Genomic DNA, 15123 nt, shown 5'->3' with positions numbered 1-15123 from the left:
TGAGAGAAGTGACGCTCGGACAAGACGAGGCCTGTCGCAGATTACTGGACCTGCAGCAGTCCGTTTGCCAGGCTGTTCCCAAGCTCATGGAGTTTGTCAGCAGCCGGTGGAGGAACAAAGAACATCTGGAGAAACACCTGAAGGAGATTCAAGTTGCGGCAGAAGGTATTGCATGTTCCGTGACATGCTTTCTACATTTTGCCGCTGACATTAAGGGAAATGCGCGACATTTGACCGATGCCAACCTTCAAAAGAGACTGTGTAAACAACTGTCAGTTGTTGAGGATTCAGCATTGATCTTACAACAAACGCTGAGTGGGTTAAACTTGGCCGGCTGGCCCCTTGACTCCCTGTGTCAGGATCCGGGCAAAGTCCTGACGCTTGATCAACTGGAGCGCTTTGTCATGGTGGCCCGCACGGTGCCAGAGGATGTCCGGCGCCTGGTGTCCATTGTCATCGCCAACGGCAAGCTGCTGTTCAAAGTCCCTTCAGATCCAGTCGTTGTTAAAAACACAAATCAAAGTGAAGCAAAGACAATTCGAGGTGGGAGTCAGTGGCTGGGAGACTTGGTGGAGGATGACAACGACAATGTGAAGGAACAGGTAAAACCTTTGCATCCATTTGGTTCTTCACTAAAACATACTTTTGGATAATTTACTATGAACTTTGGGAAACTGGACTAAGACAATTTAGTTGATTGCAAAGATTGAAACATTCCAGGGCTGTCTTCAAATAGTCAAAGATTTGACGATTGTATTGGGAGGAGTCTCATTTGACTATCAACCAAGTAGTCCAATCGTCAGACATTAAACACCGTGGGAGGGAGGCGGAGTCAAGTTCCACTGAGGCATGCCAGCATACAGCAGGTGTGTTGGGAGGAGGCATCGATTACGTTCATCATTCGTCAAATATTTTCGTGTGCAAACAAATAGTTTTCAGGGAGTAAGAGATCATTCTTATCTGCTTACAATTTTGGCTGTTACTAGCCAGCGATCGCTGCTTCCTGGTGTTTTGTCACCTGTCTAAAACAGTTGGCTGTGTCTTTTGGCCTCCGTCTCTTTCTGAAAATGACTTGTATGCAAACAAGAATATTTTGCTGATAGGTGAGATGTTTCTACATTTGGGACCAAGCACGTCAGGACAAAAAGTCCTCTGTGCCTCAGAATTCACCAGAAATTAGACACCACGGGCAACCGGACGCACCACCTCGCCTCGGAGGTTTAGCTCTTTTTGCTGGTAGAGGTAATGATCTTTCTGCACGTCTACATACAGAAAACAAAGATATGCAAACTACGAACATAATAAAACAATCACTTAGGTAAAATGTCTGCTCTCGCTAGGATGTCGATTGATGGGATGTTCATATCTTCCTGTTTGATTACTGAGTGTTACTTGAATCCACACGATGGGTTAAAAAAAAGAAAGTTGCTGAAAACGAGCGTCTTTTATTGTATTTTTTTTCCGTTCATCTCGCAAAGCAAAACCGTACAGTTCGCCTTTAAGCAATCTTCACGGCTATTTCACATTTTTACAGATGAAGAATCCCGTTTGAAAAGCAAGGAGAGAACCATCACACCGTACAAAAAACGAGCGCCAGTCAAGAGTCTACCATGAGAGAGGTAAATATTCCATTTGTTTCAACAAAAGGAGTTTGTCTGAATCAAAAATAGTTATTACTAGGGATGTCAAATGATCGCAATAATACATACACATACAAAATACATATACATGTGTATATATATATATATATATAATATATTTATACATATTATATATATATATATATATATATATATATATATATATATATATATATATATATATATATATATATATATATATATATAGTGTATATATATATGTATGTGTATATGTATATGTGTATGTATATATATATATATTATATATTTATACATATTATATATATATATATTATATATTTATATATATTATATATATATATATATTATATATATATATATATATATATATAGTGTATATATATGTATGTGTATATATATGTGTATATATTATATATATATATATATATATATTATTTATATATATATATATATTATATATTTATATAATATATATATATATATGTATATATATATATATATTATATATATTTAATATATATATATATGTGTATGTATATATATATATTATATATATTTAATATATATATATATGTGTATGTATATATATATATATATATTATATATGTATATATATATATATATATATATATATATATATATATATATATATATATATATATATATATATATATATATATATATATATATATATATATATATATATGTGTATGTATATATATATGTATATATATATATATACATACATATATATATATATATGTATATATGTATGTATATATATACATATATATATATGTATATATGTATGTATATATATATGTATATATGTATGTATATATGTATGTATATATATATGTATATATGTATGTATATATGTATATATATGTGTATATATATATGAATATATATATATGTATATATGTATGTATATATGTATGTATATATGTATATATATATATGAATATATATATATATATGTATGTATATATATGTATATATATGTATGTATATATATGTACATATATATATATATGTATGTATACATGTATATATATATGTGTATATATGTATGTATACACGTATGTATATATATATGTATGTATATATATGTATATATATGTATGTATATATATGTGTATATATGTATGTATATATATATATGAATATATATATATATGTATATATGTATGTATATATGTATGTATATATGTATATATGTATGTATATATATGTATGTATATATATGTACATATATATATATGTATGTATACATGTATGTATATATATATGTGTATATATGTATGTATACATGTATGTATATATATATATGTATATATATGTATGTATATATATGTGTATATATGTATGTATATATATGTATATATATGTATGTATATATATATGTATATATATGTATGTATATATATATGTATATATATGTATGTATATATATATGTATATATATGTATGTATATATATATATATGTATGTATGTATGTATATATATGTATGTATGTATGTATATATATGTATATATGTATGTATATATATGTATATATTAGGGCTGGGAATCTTTGGGTGTCCCACGATTCGATTCAAAATCGATTCTAGGGGTCACGATTCGATTCAAAATCGATTTTTTTTTTCAATTCAAAACGATTCTCGATTCAAAAACTTTTTTTTTTTTTTTTTTTTTTTTTTTTTTTAAAACAATACACAACAATACCATAATAATGCAATACAATTTAATTTTGGAGTTCTGAACATGTAATTTCTTGCAGTGTTTATTAAGTGGTAATATTTCACATTTGTCCCAATTACCTTTATACCCTGATAAACAGCCATATTCAGTGATGACATTATTGATATAAAGAAGACAGGAGTTAACATGTGACAGGTAAAAATATTATGTCGTCACAATACATCGATAGCTTATTATACTGAGAGCCAATATTTATACCATGAATATTATTTTCACTTCTTATTTTTGCAGCTAAGGGTTCAATAACCAAATTAAATAATAATCCAGATGCAGGACATCCCTGTTTTACTCCTCTTTTTAACAAAAAAGGTTCTGAAATATGATTATTGGTTTTGACTGATGCCATGGGCCTTGTATAAAGCATCTTAATCCATTGTATAAAATTATCTCCAAATCCAAATTTACGTAATGTGCAAAACATAAATGAGCAGTTTATGCGGTGGAATGCCTTCTCCGCATCAACAGTACATACTGCTGTGGGATAAGGGAGACTTCTAGCATAGTAAATAACATTAAACAATTTCCTTGTATTGTCTGAAGATTGTCGACCTTCCATGAAGCCAGTTTGGTCAGTATGAATTCATTTTCCTATTACATTTGATAATCGTGTGGGTAAGATTTTTGCCAAGATTCAAAAGGATTGTCTATTCATTCAATACATAGATTTCAGCAGGATCTACCCCAGTCTGCTGACATGCAAGCAGAGTAGTAGATTTTTGTAAAAAGCTTTTATAATTGTAAAGGACAATGTTTTATCAACTGTTTGCAATGATGTACATTTGTTTTAACTATTAAATGAACCAAAAATATGACTTATTTTATCTTTGTGAAAATGTTGGACACAGTGTGTTAAGTTTATGAGATGCGATGCAAGTGTAAGCCACTCTGACACTATTGTTCTTTTTTATTTTAATGTCTAATGATAATGTCAATGAGGGATTGCATTGTTATGGTATTGCTGTGTATTTTTTTGTTGGATTGATTAATAAAAAAAATAAATACAATTTTTTTTTTTTTTTAAATAAAAATAAAAAAATCCAAAAAAAAAATTCGATTTTTTAAAAATGAGAATCGATTCTGAATCGCACAACGTCAGAATCGCGATTAGAATTCGAATCGATTTTTTCCCCCACCCCTAGTATATATGTATGTATATATATGTATGTATATATATGTATGTATATATATGTATATATATGTATGTATATATATGTATGTATATATACTGTATGTATATATGTATGTATACATATATATGTATGTATACATATATATGTATATATGTATGTATATATGTATGTATACATATATATGTATGTATACATATATATGTATATATGTATGTATATATATATATATATGTATGTATGTATATATATGTATGTATGTATGTATGTATGTATGTATGTATGTATGTATGTATATATGTATGTATATATGTATGTATATATGTATGTATATATGTATGTATATATGTATGTATATATGTATGTATATATGTATGTATATATATATATGTATATATGTATATATATACATATATATATATATATGTATATATGTATATATATACATATATATATATATATATATATATATATATATATATATATATATATATATATGTGTATATGTATGTATGTATGTATATATGTCTATGTATATTATATATATATATATATATATATATATATATATATATATATATATATATATATATATATATATATATATATATATATATATATATATATATATATATATATATATATATATATATATATATATATATATATATATATACAACAACTTAATTTCCCCATTGTGGCATAAATCAAATAATCCTATTTTGCCAAGAATCACAATCCTTCTGAAATTCTTTGTCTTCTTTTTTTGTAGAGCGAAAGCAGACGACAGTCCTTCCAATCTTGTCCCGTGAATCTGGAAGAGCGTCGAGCATCTTCCATGCCCGAGCATTGCCGCCTCTACTTTGGCGCTCTTCAAAAGGCGCTGGGGGTCTTTCTGGGAAGCCTTGAGGCCGGGCAGCCACCAGAAACGTTCATCTCGCAAAGCAAACTGGTGATTATGGTGGGTCAGAGGCTGGTGGACACCCTGTGCAAGGAGGCACACAGCGGGGGGTCGAGTCACAGCCTCCTGGGTAAGAGCAACCACCTATGTGCTCTTCTCAAGCAGCTGGCCGTTGGCACCAAGAGGGCGGCCTTAGACTTCCCCGATCAACAAGCTCTCGCCGAGCTTCAACAGTTTGCACAGGAGCTTTCTCACAGGACACAGTACTTTAGATTAGAATACACTAATGCAGACAGACTGGACAACGACTGACTTTTCACTTTGAAACATTGTAGGAGGAATCGACTAACACAATATTTTTTTTAAAATGAAACATGATCTAACCGCTCTTGTGTAGATCAAGATATGCTAAACTAGGGCATGGGGACACCAAACACCATACAGCAGGGGTGTCCAAACTTTTTCCACTGAGGGCCGCACACTGAAAAATCAAAGCAAGCGGGGGTCATTGTGGTGTTTTTTATTTTAAAAACCAATAGAATATATGTATAAAAAATATACATTTAGGCCTCCACTCAGGCTTGGTCCCGGGGACCCCAAAGGGTTTTGGTCAAAAAAATATTTAAAATGTGTCATTATTCAACATTAATATTATTATTCAAGGCTTAAATCTCTAGATCAACATTAGGTCTATCTGTCAATATAAAGTTTTTAAAGATTTAATTAAAAAAAAAAAAAGATTTAAGCTCTTTCTGTCAACGGAAACCCTTTTTTTTTTTATGGAAAAAACACAAAATATGCAATATTTTCACCCATTAAAATTTTTAAGTGGAATATTTGAGATTATATAATAATTGGAGCCTTAAAAAGGTCAATAAATCATAACAACGTTGATTTTAATTGATTAATTTTTGAGCAATGACACTACTTTTAACGCAATAATCTCGAGATCAACTTCAGATCTATCAGTCAATTATAAGTTTTATTGTTGTTTGTTTTTTGTTTGTTTGTTTTAGGCCTGTCTTTAAAAAAGAAAAAATGTATGGCAAACACAAAATATGCAACATTTTACCCAAAAAATATCTCAAAGTGGAATATTTCATGTGACGTAATTGGAGCCTTGAATAGGTCAATAATTCACAATGACATTGATTTTGATTCTTTTTTTTTTTTAAAGAAAGAAACAGCCTGCATGGCATTTTTGTGTTATTAGAGTCAACGTTGCAACAATTTCTTGTTAAATTTCACCTCTTTGTTTTTTATTTTTTTAATCGTATTTTTAGAATTTGCCGTGGGGCCGTTAAAAAGTTCCCTGCGGGCTGCACTTAGGACATCCTTGCCATACAGTTTTGCCATAAGGACCATTTTTAAGTGAAGCTTTAAATGCAAGTTTAACGGGTCATATTATGATTTTTTTTCATTTGAAATGCATTCCTTTATGATCACCTTATTTTTAAATGTTACATGACAATTTTCTATAATTTTTTTTGTCGTTAGCATCAACATTTAAACTTTTTAATGTTCCCCACCCCTTTTTAATTATTCCTATTGTTTAGTATGTGTTTTTATCATTTTCTGTGGGCCAGTAAATGCAAAAAGTCCCACTTTGGACACTCCTGACTTACACAGGTAGATGAAATACAACAATTGTGCCTTTAACAATTATAATATACAGTTATAAAATACAAATATTGTCATAGTTTGGAGAAGTATTCATTAGTGCATTTAATTGTTGCCGTTGGTTTGTCTGCTATAGTTAATTAGTTATCAAAATAACTGAAAAAGTTATTACCGGATTTTTATGAAACTTTCAGTAAAGTACTTCGATTTTGGGGTTGATCCCGATCGTTTTTACATTACCTTATTGTTACCTCTGTGTGTGTGTATATGCTTGTTTGCTCTCTCCAAGTGCTTCTATATAGTTTATATATACAAAACCAGTGAAGTTGGCACGTTGTGTAAAGGGTAAATAAAAACAGAATACAATGATTTGCAAATCCTTTTCAACTTATATTTAATTGAATAGACTGCAAGGACAAGATATTTAATGTTCGAACTCGAAAACTTTATTTTTTGCAAATATTAGCTCATTTGGAATTTGATGCCTGCAACATTTCAAAAAAGCTGGCACAAGTGGCAAAAAAGACTGAGAAAGTTGAGGAATGCTCATCAAACACTTATTTGGAACATCACACAGGTGAACAGGCTAATTGGGAACAGGTGGGTGCCATGATTGGGTATAAAAGCAGCTTCCATGAAATGCTCAGTCATTCACAAACAAGGATGGGGCGAGGATCACCACTTTGTCAACAAATGCGTGAGCAGATTGTCCAACAGTTTAAGAACAACATTTCTCAACGAGCTATTGCAAGGAATTTAGGGATTTCACCATCTACGGCCCGTAATATCATCAAAAGGTTCAGAGAATCTGGAGTAATAACTGCACTGCACGAAAATCAACATTGAATGCCCGTGACCTTTGATCCCTCAGGCGGTACTGCATCACAAAGAGACATCCGTGTGTAAAGGATCTCACCACATGGGCTCAGGAACACTTCAGAAAACCACTGTGAGTAACTACATTTTGTCGCTATATCTGTAAGTGCAAGTTAAAACTCTACTATGCAAAGCAAAAGCCATTTATCAACAACACCCAAAAACGCCACCGGCTTCGCTGGGCCGGAGCTCATCTTAAAGGCCTACTGAAACCCACTACTACCGACCACGCAGTCTGATAGTTTATATATCAATGATGAAATCTTAACATTGCAACACATGCCAATACGGCCGGGTTAACTTATAAAGTGCAATTTTAAATTTCCCGCGAAACTTCCGGTTGAAAACGTCTCGGTATGATGACGTATGCGCGTGACGTCAATCGTTGAAACGGAAGTATTCGGACCCCATTGAATCCAATACAAAAAGCTCTGTTTTCATCTCAAAATTCCACAGTATTCTGGACATCTGTGTTGGTGAATCTTTTGCAATTTGTTTAATGAACAATGAAGACTGCAAAGAAGAAAGTTGTAGGTGGGATCGGTGTATTAGCGGCTGGCTGTAGCAACATAACCAGGAGGACTTTGAGATGGATAGCAGACGCGCTAGCCGCCGACCTCACCTTGACTTCCTCCGTCTCCGGGCCGCCGACCGCATCTATGATCGGGTGAAGTCCTTCATCGCGCCGTCGGTCGCTGGAACGCAGGTGAGCATGGGTGTTGATGAGCAGATGAGGGCTGGGTGGCGTAGGTGGATAGCTAATGTTTTTAGCATAGCTCTGTGAGGTCCCGTTGCTAAGTTAGCTTCAATGGCATCATTAGCAACAGCATTGTTAACATTCGCCAGGCTGGAAAGCATTAACCGTGTAGTTACATGTCCAGGGTTTAATAGTATTGTTGATTTTCTGTCTGTCCTTCCAGTCAGGGGCTTATTTCTTTTGTTTCTATATGCAGTTAAGCCCGATGCTATCACGTTAGCTCCGTAGCTAAAGAGTTTCGCCGATGTATTGTGGAGATAAAAGTCACTGTGAATGTCCAATATCGTTCTCGACTCATTTTCAAGAGGATATAGTATTCGAGGTGGTTTAAAATACAAATCCGTGATCCACAATAGAAAAAGGAGAAAGTGTGGAATCCAATGAGCCAGCTTGTACCTAAGTTACGGTCAGAGCGAAAAAAAGATGCGTCCTGCACTGCACTCTAGTCCTTCACTCTCACGTTCCTCATCCACGAATCTTTCATCCTCGCTCAAATTAATGGGGTAATCGTCGCTTTCTCGGTCCGAATCGCTCTCGCTGCATTGAAAACAATGGGAAAATGTGAGGAGCCTTTCAACCTGCGACGTCACGCTACTTCCGGTACAGGCAAGGCTTTTTTTTATCAGCGACCAAAAGTTGCGAACTTTATCGTCGATGTTCTCTACTAAATCCTTTCAGCAAAAATATGGCAATATCGCGAAATGATCAAGTATGACACATAGAATGGATCTGCTATCCCCGTTTAAATTTTAAAAAAGCATTTCAGTAGGCCTTTAAGATGGACTGATACAAAGTGGAAAAGTGTTCTGTGGTCTGACAAGTCCACATTTCAAATTGTTTTTGGAAACTATGGACGTCGTGTCCTCTGGACCAAAGAGGAAAAGAACCATCCGGAATGTTGTAGGTGCGAAGTTCAAAAAACAGCATCTGTGATGGTATGGGGGTGTATTAGTGCCCAAGGCATGGGTAATTTACACATCTGTGAATGCACCATTAATGCTGAAAGGTACATACAGGTTTTGGAGCAACATATACTATATTGCCAAAAGTATTTGGCCACCTGCCTTGACTCACATATGAACTTGAAGTGCCATCCCATTCCTAATCCATAGGGTTCAATATGATGTCGGTCCAGCTTTTGCAGCTATTACAGCTTCAACTCTTCTGGGAAGGCTGTCCACAAGGTTGTGGAGTGTGTTTATAGGAATTTTCCACCATTCTTCCAAAAGCGCATTGGTGAGGTCACACACTGATGTTGGTCAAGAAGGCCTGGCTCTCAGTCTCCGTTCTAATTCCTCCCAAAGGTGTTCTATTGGGTTCAGGTGGGGACTCTGTGCAGGCCAGTCAAGTTCATCCACACCTAGACTCTGTCATCCTTGTCTTTATGGACCTTGCTTTGTGCACTGGTGCACAGTCATGTTGGAAGAGGAAGGGGCCCACTCCAAACTGTTCCCACAAAGTTGGGAGCATGGAATTGTCCAAAATGTTTTGGTATCCTGGAGCATTCAAAGTCCCTCTCACTGGAACTAAGGGGCCAAGCCCAACTCCTAAAAAGCAACCCCACACCATAATTCCTTCTCGACCAAATTTCACACTCGGCACAATGCAGTCCGAAATGTAGCGTTCTGCTGGCAACCTCCAAACCCAGACTGGTCCATCAGATTGCCAGGTGGAAAAGCGTGATTCATCACTCCAGAGAACATGCCTCCACTGCTCTAGAGTCCAGTGGCGACGTGCTTTACACCACTGCATCCGACGCTTTGCATTGGACTTGGTGATGTGTGGCTTAGATGCAGCTGCTCGGCCATGGAAACCCATTCCATGAAGCTCTCTGCGTACTGTAGGTGGGCTAATTGGAAGGTCACATGAAGTTTGGAGCTCTGTAGCAACTGACTGTGCAGAAAGTCTTTGCACTATGGGCTTCAGCATCCGCTGACCCCTCTTTGTCAGTTTACATGGCCTACCACTTAGTGGCTGAGTTGCTGTTGTTCCCAAACACTTCCATTTTCTTATAATAAAGCCGACAGTTGACTTTGGAATATTTAGGAGCGAGGAAATTTCACGACTGGATTTGTTGCACAGGTGGCATCCTATGACAGTTCCATGCTGGAAATCACTGAGCTCCTGAGAGCGGCCCATTCTTTCAATAATGTTTGTAGAAACAGTCTCCATGCCTAAGTGTTTGATTTTATACACCTGTGTGGCCCAGTGATTAGGACACCTGATTCTGATCATTTGGATGGGTGGCCAAATACTTTTGGCAATATAGTGTATGTTGCCATCCAAGTAACGTCTTTTTCATGGTCGCCCCTGCTTATTTCAGCAAGACAATGCCAAGCTACATTCTGCACGTGTTACAACAGCGTGGCTTCATAGTAAAAGAGTGCGGGTACTAGACTGGCCTGCCTGTAGTCCAGATCTGTCTCCTGTTGAAAATGTGTGGCACATTATGAAGCCTAAAATACCACAACGGAGACCCCGGACTGTTGAACAACTTAAGCTGTACATCAAGCAAGAATGGGACAGAATTCCACCTGAAAAGCTTCAAAAATGTGTCTCCTCATTTCCCAAATGTGTACTGAGTGTTGTTAAAAGCAAAGGCCATGTAACACAGTGGTGAACATGCCCCTGTGGCAACTTTTTTGCAATGTGTTTTACAGCCATTAAATTCTAAGTTAATATTGCAAAAAAAAAAAAAGAATTCTCAGTTGGAACATTAAAAATCTTGTCTTTGCAGTCTATTCAATTGAATATAAGTTGAAAAGGATTTGCAAATCATTATATTCTGTTTGTATTTACCATTTACACAACGTGCCAACTTCACCGGTTTTGGGTTTTGTAGTATCGTCTACAGTTTATTTTTAATTTGTTTAAATTGAAATCCCTACGAATGTAATAGGAAGGTTTCATGGGAAAATGCAAAGCATTCAAGGCAAATGTACAAATGAAAAATGTAGGTTGTAAGTAAGCAATCTTGGAGCGTGGCCACCGCTGCTGCTCACTGCTCCCCTCACCTCCCAGGGGGTGGAACAAGGGGATGGGTCAAATGCAGAGGACACATTTCACCACACCTAGTGTGTGTGTGACTATCAGTGGTACTTTAACTTAAAAAACAAAGACTGAATACTCGACTAGCTTGTTATATGCTGCCCTCTAGCGGTAATAACCATTACAGAAATAGTTACTTTTACCTAGCTGAAGGACATTTGGAATAAATATATAAATAAATACATCATTTAAATATTCAAATTTTTATCTAAATCTTACATAAATTCAATTGTGAAACTATGCTGTTAAAAAATGTATTGATTTCATGACCAATATGTAATGAAATAGAATGACGTGTTTACAGTGTTATTTTTAGCACTTGATGTGAGAAAGCTTTTTTTTTTTTTTTTCCACATTTTTAAGCCTTGGTTACAGGTAGCCACAAAAGTGTTGTGCAGTGAAATATGTGGTAGTAAATCCCTACTACACAATTTACTGCATCAGCATGTTTGCCAACTAGTAATAGTTGTTGTTGTGAGTGAATATTAATGCACAGTATGTCATGTTCTGAAAAGAGGAAACAGGGTTAACATTTCATTGAATTAAGTCTTATTAAATGGTCATTTCACTCCATAAATGAGTTGACCGTCATTTTGTCACAGAAGTTGTTCGTCTATGCCGTGGATGCAGATTTTTTATTTTATTTTATAAAGTTATTTTAAATTATTTACATGCTGTCTAGTTTCAAGGATACAATCTTCATATCAGCAAAATGTAGCTCTTTTTTTATTTTTTGTATTGTTTATATATGTATTGTAGCTACTGCATGCTGTACAAAACATTTGAGCATTTTTGTTCCTGTTTTTATTCATGATTATTGTCTTGGGGTGAATGAGAATGTGTTTTCTGTAAAAAAAAAAGTTTTAGATTATTGTTGTTTTTTTTTACCAAAAATTTGTAAATTTGCATGAGCGCAAATACTGAATTGCAAATGCAGAGTGAGTAGAGTATTTCATTGTAGTGTACAGGGACTTTTTCCAAATACGTGTTCCACTGTCGTGTAATAGGACTTTAAAAACACATGTATTTTGTTTGTATCATATTGTGTCATGGAATTTTTAATTAGTATTTACATTGTAGTTTAAATGGACTTTTTAAATGTGTTGTGTGACTTTCTAAAACTAAAATATGTAGTGGATTACATTCTATCCTAATGAGATGTTTAAATATATTTTTTGATGTATTATATTGTACTGTAGTGCAATGTTATTTGTATTTTTTGTGTATTTACATTGTAGTGTAATGGAACTTTTAATTGTTTTATGTGTATATTTAATTATAGAGTAGTGGGACTTTGTTACTTAATTTTTTGTGTAATTGGACTTCATTAAATTGCCATTTTTTGTGAATTATATTGTAGTCTAATGGGATTTTTCAATTAAATGGTTCAGTGCATATAACATTCTAGTACAATTGGACTTTTTCAATCATTTTTTTTGTTTATAATTATATTCTAGTATTATGGAACTTTTTTGTAATGGGACTTTTAAAATGTGTATCTAGTGCAATATAACTTTTTAGTTTTTGGTTTTAGTGTATTACATTGTGGTGTAATGGGATATTTTAACATTTTATTACATGTTATACTCTAGTGTAATTCAGGTTTTTTTCTATAAGTGTACATATATTGCCTTATAGAGTAATGGAACTATTTTTTTTTTGTATTTGGCCTTTTTTTTAAATTATTATTTCTTGTGTATTACCTAGTAGTGTGATTTGATTTGTATCCATTTATATTTTTAGTGTACTACATTGTAGTGTAATAGGACGTTTTAATTCGATTATTTCGTCTAATGGGACTGTTTGAATTTAAATATTTAGTGTTTAACGTTCTAGTGTAATGGAACTTTTTAATTCATTTTTTAGTGTGATTGCACTTGTTTGGATACACATTTTTTTTGTGTATTACATTGTAATGTAATGGAATTTTTAAAATTATATGTTTAGTGTTTACTAAATTTTCATTCAATTTTAGTGTATTTGGACTTGTTTTTAATTTGCACGTGTTGCATTCTAGTGTAAGCAGACATTTCAAAATCAATGTTTAGTGTATTACGTTGCAGTCTAATTAGGTCCCATTTGTATTTTTAGTGTATTACATTGTAGTGCCTGTGATGAGGTGGCGACTTGTCCAGGGTGTACCCCGCCTTCCGCCCGAATGCAGCTGAGATAGGCTCCAGCGACCCCAGAAAGGGACAAGCGGTAGGAAATGGATGGATGGATGGACATTGTAGTGTAATGGGATTTTTTTTTTTTTTTGTTTATTACATCTTAGAGTAAAAAAAATAAAAAATAATCTTAAGTGTATATTACATTCTGGTGTTATTATATATTGTATTTTAGTGTATTTAGTATTTAGTGTATTTGTAGCGTAAAGGGACTTTTTTTTTTTTTTAGTGTAAATATACTTTTTTGCCTTCGAGTGTAATTTTTTATTTTTTGTGTAATGGGACTTTTTTCAGTTGCATTTTTAACTGTATTATACTCTAGTGTAATTTAATGTTTTTAGTGTATTACATTGCAGTGTAATGAGACAATTTTACTTATTTGTATTCAAGATTTTAGTGTATTTGGACTTGTTTCTAATTTGCCTTTGTCTAATTAGGTCCCTGGCCCTGCGATGAGGTGGCGACTTGTCCAGGGTGTACCCCGCCTTCCGCCCGATTGTAGCTGAGATAGGCTCCAGCACCCCCCGCGACCCCATAAGGGATAAGCGGTAGAAAATGGATGGATGGATGGATGGATGGATAATTAGGTCCCATTTGAATTTTTAGTGTATTACATTGTAGTGTAATGGGATTTAATTTTTTAGTGTTTATTACATTTTAGAGTAAAAAATAAAATAAAAAATCGTAAATGTATATTACATTATGGTGTAATGGAACTTTTTTAGTGTTATTTTTATGACAACATTTTGTTACATTTTAGTATAATGGAACTTTTTTTTAATGAAATGTTTTTTGGCGTACATTTTAATATGATTTTACTTTTTTTTTTATACACACATACTTTTAAAAATGTATATATTTTAGTGTATTACATTATAGTGTAAAGGGACTTTTTAAAAAATGTTTTCGTGTAAATATACTTTTTTGCCTTCGAGTGTAATTTTTTATTTTTTGTGTAATGGGACTTTTTTCAGTTGCATTTTTAACTGTATTATATTCTAGTGTAATTTAATTTTTTAGTGTATTACATTGCAGTGTAATGAGACAATTTTACTTATTTTTATTCAAGATTTTAGTGTATTTGGACTTGTTTTTAATTTGCACGTGTTACATTCTAGTGTAATCAGACATTTCAAAATCAACGTTTAGTGTATTACGTTGTAGTCTAATTAGGTCCCATTTGTATTTTTAGTGTATTACATTGTAGTGTAATGGGATTTTATTTTTTAGTGTTTATTA

General features: G+C 33.4%; 1 protein-coding gene across 1 annotated transcript in view; it reads left to right on the top strand.

Annotated features, from left to right (window-relative positions):
• The window catches only part of cass4 (Cas scaffold protein family member 4), a 27965-nt gene extending 20589 nt beyond the window's left edge, over positions 1 to 7376 (top strand). Inside the window, exons 3-4 of the mRNA XM_062037540.1 lie at positions 1 to 602; positions 5287 to 7376. The exon at positions 1 to 602 is cut by the window's left edge and continues 673 nt beyond it. Coding sequence (XP_061893524.1) covers positions 1 to 602; positions 5287 to 5727 — 1043 coding nt within the window. The 3' untranslated portion in view covers positions 5728 to 7376. The remainder of the gene's footprint in view (positions 603 to 5286) is intronic.
• Positions 7377 to 15123: the final 7747 nt, after the last annotated feature.

This window comes from Entelurus aequoreus, linkage group LG26 (genome assembly GCF_033978785.1).
Source record: "Entelurus aequoreus isolate RoL-2023_Sb linkage group LG26, RoL_Eaeq_v1.1, whole genome shotgun sequence".
NCBI classification, from domain to species: domain Eukaryota; kingdom Metazoa; phylum Chordata; class Actinopteri; order Syngnathiformes; family Syngnathidae; genus Entelurus; species Entelurus aequoreus.
Note: the sequence above shows the minus strand (reverse complement) of the source record. Positions and strands in the feature narration are given on the sequence as shown.